This window comes from Rhinoraja longicauda, chromosome 2 (assembly GCF_053455715.1).
Source record: "Rhinoraja longicauda isolate Sanriku21f chromosome 2, sRhiLon1.1, whole genome shotgun sequence".
Lineage (NCBI taxonomy): Eukaryota > Metazoa > Chordata > Chondrichthyes > Rajiformes > Arhynchobatidae > Rhinoraja > Rhinoraja longicauda.
In genome coordinates this window covers 113,530,719-113,544,853 of record NC_135954.1, presented here as the reverse complement: position 1 = coordinate 113,544,853, position 14,135 = coordinate 113,530,719, and the positions used below count along the sequence as shown (strand labels likewise).

Below are 14,135 nucleotides of genomic sequence, written 5' to 3'. Positions count from 1 at the left end.
TGCGGATGGCTCGATAGCGCGCAACAAAAAGCTTTTCACCGTACCTCAGTGCACGTGACAATAAACTAAACATCCTCCATGTATTGTACTGTGAAGAATTTCTGCACTAAAATAAACTTAAAGCTAATGAAACATGTTTGGATTCTTTGAGTGCGAGCCAAGGCAAAGCCTCTCCAGAGCTCTGCGTCCTGCATTAGGAACAGCACAAGTCTCCATCAATACAGGAGCAGCACAGGGGATACAGGGGCACGGAACCAAACTGTCCATGGGTGGCGCAGCGGTAGAGTTGCTGCCTTACAGTGAATGCTGCGCCGGAGACCCGGGTTCCATTCCGACTACGGGTGCTGTCTGTACGGAGTTTGCACGTTCTCCCCGTGACCTGCGTGGGATTTCTCCGAGATCTTCAGTTTCCTCCCACACTCCAAAGACGTGCAGGTTTATTAATTGGCTCGGTAAATGTAAAAATTGTCCCTAGTGGATATTGACACTAACACATTAACACTATTCTATAGTATATACACTATAGGACAGTGTTAATCTGCAGGAATCGCTGGTCGCGCGGACCCGGTGGGCCGAAAGGGCCTGTTTCCGCGCTGTATTTCTAAACTAAACAACCTTGTTTCAATAAGGAAAAGTAGCAGCAGGCCATTCGGCCCATCAAGCCTGCTCCACCAGGTAGTGCAACCATGGCTGATCCACATTGCAGCTGTCCTTGTTCCTTAATCCCCACTCACCCCAACAATATATCCCTCTGTTTGGAATGTATTTTATGACCCCCTCTGGTAGAGAAGCACCAGGTTTGTCAAAGACTTTCCTCATCACAGTGTCACACAACCCACCCTGTATCCCTGGGCTATCCCACAACGGGAACAACCTTCCTGCATCTATTCTGTCCAGTTATATCAGGATTTAACAAGTTCCAACCCTATCTCTCTCTGCATCAGTTCAGCCGCCCTAGGGTGAGCATGCAACGGAAGAAATAGCAGATGCAGAGTTATAGAGCTACACAACATGGAAACAGGCCAGGTTGGCATGGACAAGGTATTTCCACAAAGTTGGCACATAGGGCAAGTCCCCTTTGTATCCATTTAGTTCATATCCCTCTAAACCTAGCCCGCATTGGCCGAGACCATTAGGTGAGGAGGGATGCCCCATTGGCATAGACCACTTCCCCATTGGCATAGACCACTTCCCCATTGGCATAGACCACTTCCCCATTGGCGTAGACCAGTGCCCCATTGGCGTAGACCACTTCCCCTTTGGCGTAGACCAGTGCCCCATTGGCGTAGACCAGTTCCCCATTGGCATAGAGCACTTCCCCATTGGCGTAGAGCACTTCCCCATTGGCGTAGACCAGCGCCCCATTGGCGTAGACCACTTCCCCATTGGCGTAGACCAGTGCCCCATTGGCGTAGACCAGTGCCACATTGGCGTAGACCACTTCCCCATTGGCGTAGACCAGCGCCCCATTGGCGTAGACCACTTCCCCATTGGCGTAGACCAGCGCCCCACTGGCATAGACCAGCTCCCCATTGGCATAGACCACTACCCCATTGGCATAGACCACTTCCTCATTGGCATAAACCAGGGCCCCATTGGCATAGACCACTACCCCATTGGCGTAGACCAGCTCCCCATTGGCATAGACCAGCACCCCATTGGCATAGACCACTTCCTCATTGGCATAAACCAGCGCCCCATTGACATAGACCACTTCTCATTGGCATAGACCACTACCCCATTGGCATAGACCACTTCCTCATTGGCATAGACCAGCGCCCCATTGACATAGACCACTTCCCCATTGGCATTGACCAGCGCCCCATTGGCATAGACCACTATCCCATTGGCATAGACCACTATCCCATTGGCATAGACCACTTCCCCATTGGCATAGACCACTTCCTCATTGGCATTGACCAGCTCTCGCTCATGACTGGGTGTGGAGTGGTCCTGGTGGTGCGAGGTTTAATGATCACCGTGCTCTCCCCTCCCGTGTTTGTCGCGCAGCAACACAATACCTCAGCCGTTGGCTGTTTGCTGGAGGTCAGAAAGCACAAGGGGTGGTTTCCCACTCAGACTTTATTGCTTGGGAACACCATTGGCAGGTGTGGGGGTGGGCTGACATTCACTGGGTGGAGTGGCCAACGTCCCGGTGCCACACTGTGGCCGCCCCTCACCGAATAACACTGCCCACGTAACGTACGTGGCTCCGGGACGGGACGGGAGCGGGCCAGCTGTTTAATTCTCCTTCTTGCTGGTCTCCTGCCCTTCGAACAACGGGTAGTTGGCCTCGACGTCAGCCCAGGTCATGGAACCGTTGGACAAATCCCGGACAACTTGCGGCAGCTCGGAAATCTGTCGACAACAATAAAGGTTTGTTCTGAGCACGGACAATCGATGGTTGCGGCAGCCAAGGGGCCGGTCTGTGTGGCAGGGTACAGGCCTAGACAGACAATAGGTGCAGGAGGCCATTCGGCCCCTTGCACCAGCACCATTCACTGTGATCATGGCTGATCATCCACAATCAGTACCCCGTTCCTGCCTTCTCCCCATACCCCCTGACTCCGCTATCCTTAAGAGTCTATCTAACTCTCTCTTGAAAGCATCCAGAGAATTGGCCTCCACTGCCTTCTGAGGCAGAGAATTCCAGATTCACAACTCTCTGGGTGAAAATGTTTCACCTCATCTCCGTTCGAAATGGCCTAACCTTTATTCTTAAACTGTGACCCTGGTTGTGGACTCCCCCAACATCGGGAACATGTTTCTTGCCTCTAGTGTGTCCAATCCCTTAATAATCTTATAAGTTTCAATAAGATCCCCAGGGTAACCAAAACTGAACACAATTGGCCGCTCACGGTGGTGCAGCGGTAGAGTTGCCGCCTTACAGCGAATGCAGCGCCGGAGACCCGGGTTCCATCCCAACTATGGGTGCTGTCTGTACGGAGTTTGTACGTTCTCCCCGTGACCTGCGTGGGTTTTCTCCGAGATCTTCGGTTTCCTCCCACACTCCAAAGACGTGCAGGTTTGTAGGTTAATTGGCTTGGTAAATGTAAAAATAAATTAACGTGCGGGGATCGCTGGTCGGCGCAGACTCGATGGGCCAAAAGGGTCTGTTGCCGTCCGCACTGTTTCTCAAAACTAACCAAAACTAAACTAAATACCCCTAGTGTGGCCTGACCAATGTAAAACAGTTATACAACTGTAGCATAACATCCCAACTTTGGTACTCATTATCCTGACTGATGAAAGCCAATGGGCCAAAAGTCTTTTTCACCACCCTATCCTACCCCTGACGCCACTTTCAGGGAACTAAGTTCCTCCACTTCACTGCTCTGCAACACTCCCCAGGATCCCACCATTCACTCTGAAGCTTCGGGTTCAGAACCTTCTTCAGAAGAAGGGTCTGAAGAAGGGTCTCGACCCGAAGCGTCCCCTATCCTTCTCTCCAGAGATGCTGCCTGTCCTGCTGAGTTACTGAAGCGTTGCACGTCCGACTGTCTTTGGTGTAAAGCAGCATCTGCAGTTCCTCTCTACACAGTGCAGGCCTCGCTGCCACACTGATGCTGGGGCCACACTCGCAGCGACAGGCGACTTGCGCATGGGGAGAGACCCCCCCCGCCTACCTCTGCCCGGATCTGCCGCGTGGAGTCCCTCTCCCTCAGCGTGGCCGTGTGCGGCACCTTGTTGACCGTGTCAAAGTCGATGGTTATGCCGAAAGCCACGCCGATCTCGTCCGTGCGGGCGTAGCGCCTGCCAATGGAGCCCGACGAGTCGTCCACCTTGTGGGACACCCCGTGCCTGATCAGCGCCTCGGCTGGGAGAGGGGCAGAGGGAGCACCGTCAGCACAGGTTCATTATCGCCACGTCACACAGCACGGAAACAGTCCTAGCAGCCCAACTCACCCACACCCACCAACAATCTACACTCGTCCCACCTGCCTGCGTCTGGCCCATATCCCTCCACACCTGTCCAATCCATGTACCTGTCCAAATGTCTCTTAAACGTTGCGATACTACCTCCTCTGGCCGCTCCTTCCAAACACCCACCACCCTTTGTGTGAAAACGTTTAACGCTCAGATTCCTATTATATCTATACCCCCCTCACCTTAAACCTATGTCGTCTGGTTCTCGATTCACTTACTCTGAGCAAGAGACTGTGCATCTACCCGATCTATTCTCTTCATGGTGCAGGAGGAGGCCATTCAGTCTTTCAAGCCAGCACCACCATTCAATGTGATCATGGCTGATCATTCACAATCAGTACCCCGTTCCTGCCTTCTCCCCATACCTCTGACTCCACTATCTTTAAGAGCTCTTTTATTTTTATTAAAATCTTTTGATTTTAATACCTCTACAAGATCACCCCTCATCCTCCTGCACTCCGTAATAAAGTCCCAGCCTACTCAACCTCTCCCTATAGCTCAGGCCCTCGAGTCCTGGCAACATCCTTGACATTCTTTTCTGCACCCTTTCCAGCTTAACAACATCTTTCCTATAACAGGGTGACTAAAACTGAACACATTACTCTAAATGCAGCCTCACCGATGTCTCGTACAACTGTAACATGACCACCCAACTTCTTTACTCAATACTCTGACTGATGAAGGCCAATGTACCAAAACCCTTCTTGACCACTCTACCTGCGATGCCACTTTCAAGGAACTACATACCTGCACACCCAGATCCCCCTGCTCTACAACACTCCCTATCTACCCGTGACTCCACTTTCAATGAACTACATACCTGCACGCCGAGATTCTTCAGCTCTACAACATTCCCAGAGGCCTGCATACATGTGTGCACACAGATGCAGAGCCTCTTGCCCAGAGTAGGGGAATCGAGGACCAGAGGACATAGGCTCAAAGTGAAGGGAAAAACATTTAATAGGAATCTAAGGGGTAACTTTTTCACATAAGGAGTGGTGGGTGTATGGAACAAGCTGCCAGAGGAGGTAGTTGAGGCAGGGACTATCCCAACATTTAAGAAACAGTTGGACAGGTACATGGATAGGACAAGGTTTGGAGGGATATGGACCCAGTGCAGGCAGGTGGGACTAGTGTAGCTGGGATATGTTGGTCGGTGTGGGCGAATTGGGCCGAAGGGCCTGTTTCCACACTGTATCACTATGACTTATGAGAAACAGAAACATAATCCTGGGATCCCCTCCCCCAATCATCACTTCACATGTACTCACAGACTGACTCCAGTTTGCAAAGACTGGACCCTTCCCCATCCACTCCTCCCCAAGCAGTAATTCACACCTACTCACAGGCTGACTCCAGTTTGCAAAGACTGGCCCCTTCCCCCGCCCCCCCCCGCCTCTGCAATCACCAATTTGCACATACTCATAGCCTGACTCCAGACTGGGCCCCCATCCACTGCCCAACATCAGTCTGGCCACTTCTCCATCTCCAACAATAGAAATTGCAGAGGTGGAGAGGCTATTCAGGAAACAGAAAAGCCGGAAATCTCCTACCCTCAAGCTCTGTGCCGAACAACTGGCACCAATCTACACAGACATTTTCAACCATTCCCTGCAAACCTGCACTGTCCCTGCCTGCTTCAAGGTCTCCACTATTGCCCTGTACCCAAAAAGACAAGGATCACTGGTCTTAATGACTACAGGCCTGTCGCACTGACCTCTGCAGTCATGAAGTCCTTTGAAAGACTTGTGCTGGCCCAGCTGAAAACATTACAAACCCCCTGCTGGACCCCCTGCAGTTTGCATACAGGGCAATAGATCGGTGGTTGATGCAGTCAACCTAGGCCTGCACTTCATCCTCCAGCACCTAGACCGCAAGGGGACCTATGCCAGGATACTGTTTGTGGACTTTAGCGCTGCATTTAACACCATTGTGCCAGAGCTACTACACTACAAACTCTCCCAGCTGACTGTGCCTGAACCCCTCTGTCAGTGGATCATCAACTTCCTGACAGACAGGAAGCAGCATGTGAGGCTGGGAAAGCACATCTCGGACCCGCAGACCCTCAGCATAGGAGCACCGCAAGGCTGCGTACTCTCCCCTCTCCTTTACTCTCTCTACACCAACGACTGCACCTCCACAGACTCCTCTGTCAAGCTCCTCAAGTTTGCGGACAACACTACCCTGATTGGACTGATCCAGGATGGGGAGGAATCTGCCTACAGATGGGAAGTGACACAGCTGGCATCCTGGTGCCATCGCAACAACCTGGAGCTCAGTGCTCTAATTGTAGACTTTCGAAGAACTCCCCCTCCCCTCCCCCCATTCACCATCAACAACACCACAGTCACATCTGTGGAGTCATTTAAGTTCCTTGGAACCATCATCTCCAGGGACCTTAAATGGGGGGCCACCATCAACTCCACAGTCAAAAAGGTCCAACAGAGGATGTACTTCCTGCGGCAACTGAGGAAACACAATCTGCCACAGGCAATGATGGTCCAATTCTATACTGCTATTATTGAGTCCGTCCTCACCTTCTCCATCATGGTCTGGTTTGGCTCAGCCACCAAGCACGACATCCGGAGGCTGCAACGGATCGTTCACACAGCTGAGAAGGTTGTTGGCTGCAACCTTCCCCCCATTGACGAACTGTACACTGCAAGGGCCAGGAAGTGAGCGGGCAAGATCATCTCTGACCCCTCTCACCCTGGCCACAAACTCTTTGAAGCACTTCCCTCTGGAAGGTGACTCTGGACTGTCAAAGCAGCCACAGCCAGACATAAAAACAGTTTTTGTCCACGAGTGATAGTTCTACTCAACAACCAAAAGCCTGTAGCCTCCTTTTGTTCTGGTTTATTTTCACCCACGTTTAGACCGTAATGTTGTATCCTTATTGTTTTGATGTGTTTATGCTTTATTCTTAATTGTTAACTATATGTTTGTGTTGTCATTTGTGAGCAAAGCACCAAGGCACATTCCTTGCACATGCACATACTTGGCCAATAAACGTATTCATTCATTCATCCATCCACTCAAACCATGAGTACAATCAAGTCATACACGTACAGGTAGTGCAAAGAGAAGATACCAGAGTGCAAGATGTAGTGTACAGCTTTAAAGTAGATTTTTTTTAAAGTGCCAAGACAACAACGTGGAAGGTTGGAAGATGAGACTTACACCCTGTGTTGTGTCTCGGCGACTGTCTACTCACCCAGCTCCTTCACGAAGGGAGCAAACTCCTGGTTCTGGCTGAGCGGCAGCACGGAGCACTTGTAGGGGGCCACGGGCGCCGGGAAGCTGAAGTACTGCGGAGGGAGACGGAGGCAGTGGCGAGCTGGTCAGACAGGAGCAACAACAGCAGGGCAACACCATCATAGCTCCCCCCCCCCCATCCCTGCAGGAACCCTGTGTATTCTCAACCTGGCAGCCTGGGCATTAACATCGCCAGCAATCTGCCGTGAACCAAACACACCCATGCCAATGCCACTACAGATGCTTCTCGCCTGACGGTGCTTCCACTTACGACATTTTGACTTAACGATGGTGCAAAAGTGATACACATTCAGTAGAAACCCTACTTCGAATTTTGCATTTTGATTTTTTTTCCCCCGGGCTAGCGGTATGCATTTTTGACTTACGATATTTTGGGTTTACAATGGGTTTATCGGAACATAACCCCATCGTAATTCGAGGAGCACCTGTACTGGCTGAGGAGACTGAGGAAACCGGAGGCAGACACAAAATGCTGGAGTAACTCAGCGGGTCTGGCAGCATCTCTGGAGAGAAGGAACGGGTGACGTTTCAGGTCGAGACCCTTCTTCAGACTCCAATACTGGTCTCGACCCATTCCTTCTCTCCAGATGCTGCCTGACCCGCTGAGTTGCTCCAGCATCTCTGGAGAGAAGGAACGGGTGACGTTTCAGGTCGAGACCCTTCTTCAGACTCCAATACTGGTCTCGACCCATTCCTTCTCTCCAGATGCTGCCTGACCCGCTGAGGAAATTGTGCGGAAGTGGAGACATCAGTGTGCTTTCTCAGCCATCGCATCCACGTGGCTGCTCCAGGACAAACCATTGGTGACTGCTTCACACAGGAAACTCCCATCATCATTCCCCTGGGCCTTCCAGCACAGGTTCCCGTAATTCCTCATTCATCCCTGAAGCAACACAGGGAGGGTGGCAAGTGCCCACCGAACCATCGGATCCGATCCCCGCAAACAGATCGCTCCTTGACCCAGACAGTCAATGACAGCCGGCACTGCGATCCAGCTATGCACTGGACTGCCCCGTGACTGACCCCCCCCCCCACCCCCCTCCCCTGAGCAACCCCCCCCACCCACACCCCCCTCCCCTGAGCAACCCCCCCCACCCACTTCCTCTGAGCAACCCCCCCCACCCATACCCACCCCCCTCCCCTGAGCAACCCCCCTCCACCCAGTGTCTGAGCCACCAACCTCCACCGCAACCTCCCACCCACCCAGTGTCTGAGCCACCAACCTCCACCGCAACCTCCCACCCACCCAGTGTCTGAGCCACCAACCCCCACCGCAACCTCCCACCCCCCCAGTGTCTGAGCCACCAACCCCCACCGCAACCTCCCACCCTCCACACCCACACCCCCCCTCCCCTGAGCAACCCCACCCAGTGTCTGAGCCACCAACCCCCACCTCAACCTCTCCTCTCCTGAGAGCTCCCCCCCCACCGAATGTCTGTCCCATCGACCACCCACTCCCCCACCCACCCGCACCCGAGTGCCTGTCCCACTCACACCCTCCTCACCGTTCTCTGCTCATCGCCAGCCCGGACGTTGAACGTGTGCTCGAACACGGTGTACATGATCCTCCCGATGCCGAAGGAGGGCTCAATCACACTGGGGGTGATCTCCTCAACTGCAGCAGCACCAAGAGAAGGCAGCGTTAGTGAGGGGAGTGAAGCCCTGGGCTGCAGGTGAAAAGCTGGACATGCCCTGCCCTGCCCACCAACAGTAACTGAAGACCCACACCACCCTGGACACACTCTCAGCTCCCTCCTACTGTCAGCAGGATGCACTCTGCACTCATTGTTTAGTTTAGTTTAGAGATACAGCGCCGAAACAGGCCCTTCAGCCCACCGGGTCCGCACCGACCAGCGATCCCCGCACACTAACACTATCCTACACCCACTAGGGACAATTTTTCCATTTACCCAGCCAATTAGCCTACACACCTGCACGTCTTTGGAGTGTGGGAGGAAACCGAAGATCTCGGAGAAAACCCACGCAGGTCACGGGGAGAACGTACAAACTCTGTACACCCGTAGTCGGGATGGAATCCGGGTCTCCGGCGCTGCATTCGCTGTCAGGCAGCAACTCTACCGCTGCGCCACCGTGACGCACTGTTCTTTTTTTAATTTAATGAACTTTTGTTTGTCAATTATTGCCACTGATCTATGCTCTCCAGCAATGTTGCCTGACCTGCTGAGATACTGCAGCACTGCATGTTGTTTTGTGCATTAACCAGGACATGCAGCTCCTTGTTTCAAAACTCAAAGCACCGTTAACTTAGTGAGTGTGAGGACCACATTGTGCCTGTGATACACTCGGAGGACCGACCAGCGATCCCTGCACACTAACACTATCCTACACACCCTGGGGACAATTGATATTTTAGCAGGCCAATTAACCTACAAACCTGTACATCTTTGGAGTGTGGGAGGAAAACAAAGATCTCAGAGAAAACCCACGCAGAGAAAACCCACAAAACCTCACGGGGAAAACGTACAAACTCCGTACAAACAGCACCCGTGGTCGGGATGGAACCCGGGTCTCCGTGCTGCATTCGCTGTAAGGCAGAAACTCTACCGCTGCAGCACCGCGCCGCCCGGAGCTTTGACCAGTATCTGAACCGCCCGCATAGTGTGAAGTTCACCTAGGCACGAAAGGCTGTCTGACAGCAAGGCTGCTACCAGCATCATGTCCTCTAGCAAAGGTAAGGTCTGTACGGAGTTTGTACGTTCTCCCCGTGACCTGCGTGGGTTTTCTCAGAGATCTTCGGTTTCCTCCCACACTCCAAAAACGTACCAGGTTTGTAGGTCAATTGGCTTGATAAATGTAAAAATTGGCCCGATACGTCACCCTTTCCTTCTCTCCCGAGATGCTGCCTGACCCGCTGAGTTACTCCAGCCTTTTGCGTCTACCTAAAAATTGTCCCTCGTGGGTGTAGGATAGCGTTAATATGCGGGGATCACTGGTCGGCGCGGACCCGGTGGGCAGAAGGGCCTGTATCTCTAAACTAACATGGTGCACCACAGTGGGTGTACAGCACACACTTGTCATTCAATGCCCACACAAGTTGTTCACCAGCTTCTGGAGGTGGGGAGAGAGGTTCAGCGTATGGAGGGGGGGGGGGGGGGGGGGGGGGGGGTGGAGGGGAATAATCTGTCAATAAACACAGTGGAGGCTGAGAGGATCGACTCACCATGCAGAGTCTTCTGAAACCTTTTCACTCCAACCATGTTCTTGGTCAGGGTGAACTTCTTCCCGTTGGATTCAAAAGTGAACTCCCTGGAGGGGGGGGGGGGGGGGGGGGGGTAGAGGCATAAAACAAGATCAGTCTCGGAAGGTGCCAAGGAATTTGGAGCAACCAACTGGCTGCAAAATCTCCCCGGCCTGTCCAGCGACCTTGAACCTGGGAGGGAGAACCCAGCACGCACCTCACCTATGTTTCCAGAGAACACCGAACAGTACAGCACAGGAAGGGGCCCTTCGGCCCACGATGTCTGTGCTGAACACAATGCCAAAACCAACTCTTATCTTTTTGCACTTGATTCATATCCCTCCATTCCATGCACAGCCATGTACCTTCATAAGCTCCTAAGTGCTAGGAGCAGGATTAGGCCATTCGGCCCATCAAGGTCCCCCCTCAGTTAATGCAGAGCGGCAGTCTGAGCAGTGAGTGGATCAGCTGGAGGAAGGGAATCCTCGGTGAGTTGCAGTGCGGGAAGTTTAAACAATCCCGCCCAGGAGCAGCCTTAAACAGCTCATGCAAAGGTTGGCAGAGGAATGGGTGGCGTTACCAGCACTGGCTGCCTCGCCAACAGTCCCTCTGTCCTTGCTTCTGTTTTTTGTTATTTTAAGTATGTGTTAAGTATGTTTTAGTGTTTCTTGGTCTGTTTTATGTGGGGGGAGGGAATTGGGGGAAACTTTTTTCAATCTCTTACCACGACGGAGATGCGATTTTTTTCCGTATCGTATCTCCGTCCCCACTGCGGCCTAACATCAAGGAGTTGACGGCCTTCCCTGGAGACCGGCCCGGCGCTTCAAGCTGCAGACTTTAACATCGTGGAGCTTGCGATCCTTTGCCGGGATCGACTGTGGAGAGCTCCAACCGCGGGGCCTGTGGACTTTAACACCGTGAAGCCCGCGGTCTCTGGTGAGAAGAGGCCGACCCGGGAGCTCCATGCCGCGGAGAGAGTTTCAACCACCCCGAGGCGGGGAGTTTCGATCATCCCGACGCGAGGGCCTCGGACATCAGACCGTCGGCAGCGGCAACTGCGGACGGTTCAACAGCCCTGACCGCGTGTGAACAAAGAGGAAGTCGATTGAACTTTGTTACCTTCCATCACAGTGAGGAATATGGAATCCGCTGTGGTGGATGTTCAAGTTAAATTTTACTTTATGTGGCTGTCTTGTTGCTTTTCACTTCGTACGGCTGTATGGTACCTCAAATTTCACTGTCAATAAATTGAATGTTGAATCTTGAGCAGAGATCTGAGCAGTGAGTGAGTGGGTTGGCTGGGACATCCAAATGAGTTGAATAGCAAATGAAAGCAAGGCGAGGTGCAGTGGAGGGTTCTACTGGGTGAGAGGCTGTGTTGAGGTGTAGTGGAGTGGAGCGTTCTACTGGGTGAGAGGCTGTGTTGAGGTGGAGGTGTAGTGGAGCGTTCGTTCTACTGGGTGAGGTGCAGTGTTTGGGACATCTGACAATGAACACTCGGGCGTTTCTGAGCTGAGCCGGTCGTGGTGGAGGCAGGGAGATGACAGATACCCACCCCTTCTCATTCAGCTCCTTCTCCATCTCCGTGATGTAGCACGTGTCACACACACTCAGGTACTCCATCACAATCTTGGCCTCCTTCTTAAACACCTTGCCAATTGCACTCTTGTTGGCTTCAAACTGCACAACGCTGACGGTTTTGTGCACTGACGTTAAGGGAAAGCCCGGCAATATATCCAAAGGAACTACGAGGCATCTGGCCCTCGTACAAACACACGGCATCCTAAAGGGGGGTTGACGCGGTCATTCAATAACCCCGTTGCTGGCACTTCAGTCGTGCCTTTCTCTACACCCCAGTGTATTACGTGGGATGAGGGGTGGGTGGGCGGGCGGTTGGAGAAGAAGAGGTGGGAATACAGGTGCTGTTCCCCAGATTAGATATTAAAGTCAGACCCCTTTTGTCTCTCAGGGGAATAGAAACATAGAGACATAGAAAATTGGTGCAGGAGGAGGCCATTGGGCCCTTCGAGCCTGCACCGCCATTCAATATGATCATGGCTGATCATCCAGCTCAGTAACCTGTACCTGCCTTCTCTCCATACCCCCTGATCCCTTTAGCCACAAGGGCCACATCTAACTCCTTCTTAAATATAGCCAATGAACTGGCCTCAACTACCTTCTGTGGCAGAGAATTCCACAGACTCACCACTCTCTGTGTGAAGAAATGTTTTCTCATCTCGGTCCTAAAAGACTTCCCCCTTATCCTTAAACTGTTTCACAAAGACACAAAGTGCTGGAGTAACTCAGCAGGTCAGGCAGCATCTCTGGTGAACATGGATAGGTGACAGAGCACAGAGCACTTGACCCAACTTGCCCACAAGGTCATAAGTGATAGGAGCGGAATTAGGCCATTCGGCCCTTCAAGTCTTCTCCGCCATTCAATCATGGCTGATCTATCGCAGACACAGAATGTTGGAGTAACTCAGCGGGACAGGCAGCATCTCTGGAGAGAAGGAATGGGTGACGTTTCGGGTCAAGACCCTTCTTCAGACTATGGCTATCTATCTCTCCCTCCTAACCCTATGCTCCTGCGTTCTTCCCATTACCCCTGACACCCATGTGTAACCCTACTGCCATTGAACTATTTCATTCAAAATTAATTTTCCATTCACAATGCCTCACTTGTATGCAAATATAAGAACTTGCAGATATGAGGGCTTGACATTATGGTCTGTGATATTGATTTGTGCCATTGATCACACAGACTCAACTATTTAGATAATTAACCTACAACTTTCAAGTTGATCCAATAGTTCTCTGGCCTCACAGACAAAATATGCAACTGAGTCACAGCTTATAAACTTTCCCCTGCAACCACAGGAGATGCAACACCTGTCCCTTTACCTCCCCCCTCAACTCCATCCAAGGACCCAAACAGTATTTCCAGGTGAGACAGATGTTCACCTGCACCTCCTCCAACCTCATCTACTGTATCCGCTGTTCCAGGTGTCCACTTCTCTACATCGGCGAGACCAAACACAGGATCGGCGATCGCTTTGCTCAACACCTCCGTTCAGTCTGCCTTAACCAACCTGATCTCCCGGTGGCTCAGCACTTCAACTCCCCCTCCCATTCTGACCTTTCTGTCCTGGGCCTCCTCCATTGTCAGAGCGAGGCCCAGCGCAAATTGGAGGAACAGCACCTCATATTTCGCTTGGGCAGTTTACACCTCAGCGATATGAACATTTACTTATCTAACTTCAGATAGTCCCTGCTTTCCCTCTCTATCCCCTCCCCCTTCCCAGTTCTCCCACTAGTTTTCCTGTCTCTCACTACATCCTATCTTTGTCCCGCCCCCTCCCCTGACATCAGTCTGAAGAAGGGTCTCGACCCGAAACATCATCCATTCTTTCTCTCCTGGGATGCTGCCTGACCCGCTTAGTTACTCCAGCATTTTTTTGTCTACCTTCGATTTATACCAGCATCTGCAGTTTTTTTTCCTGTACGCCTATAAAGATGAAGTAACTTTTCATCCACCCACCTCATATCTTTGAACATGACTAGGCTGCACCCCACCTTTCTCTTTGTATCGTGCTTAACCAACAGAAAAGTAAACACAAGGAATTGCAGATGCTGGAATCTTGAGCAAATCACTATCTCAGTGAGTCAGGGAGTATCTGTGGAGGAAATAGATAAGATACCATTTCAGATTGATCATGGTAGAAGGGAGAAA

At 51.9% G+C, this 14,135-nt stretch overlaps 1 protein-coding gene across 1 annotated transcript in view; it reads right to left on the bottom strand.

Annotated features, from left to right (window-relative positions):
• Positions 1-2,074: 2,074 nt before the first annotated feature.
• The window catches only part of gars1 (glycyl-tRNA synthetase 1), a 55,990-nt gene continuing 43,929 nt past the window's right edge, over positions 2,075-14,135 (bottom strand). Inside the window, exons 12-17 of the mRNA XM_078426243.1 lie at positions 11,958-12,098; positions 10,385-10,470; positions 8,709-8,818; positions 7,142-7,235; positions 3,627-3,817; positions 2,075-2,358 (exon numbers count right to left, since the gene is read on the bottom strand). Coding sequence (XP_078282369.1) covers positions 2,242-2,358; positions 3,627-3,817; positions 7,142-7,235; positions 8,709-8,818; positions 10,385-10,470; positions 11,958-12,098 — 739 coding nt within the window. The 3' untranslated portion in view covers positions 2,075-2,241. The remainder of the gene's footprint in view (positions 2,359-3,626; positions 3,818-7,141; positions 7,236-8,708; positions 8,819-10,384; positions 10,471-11,957; positions 12,099-14,135) is intronic.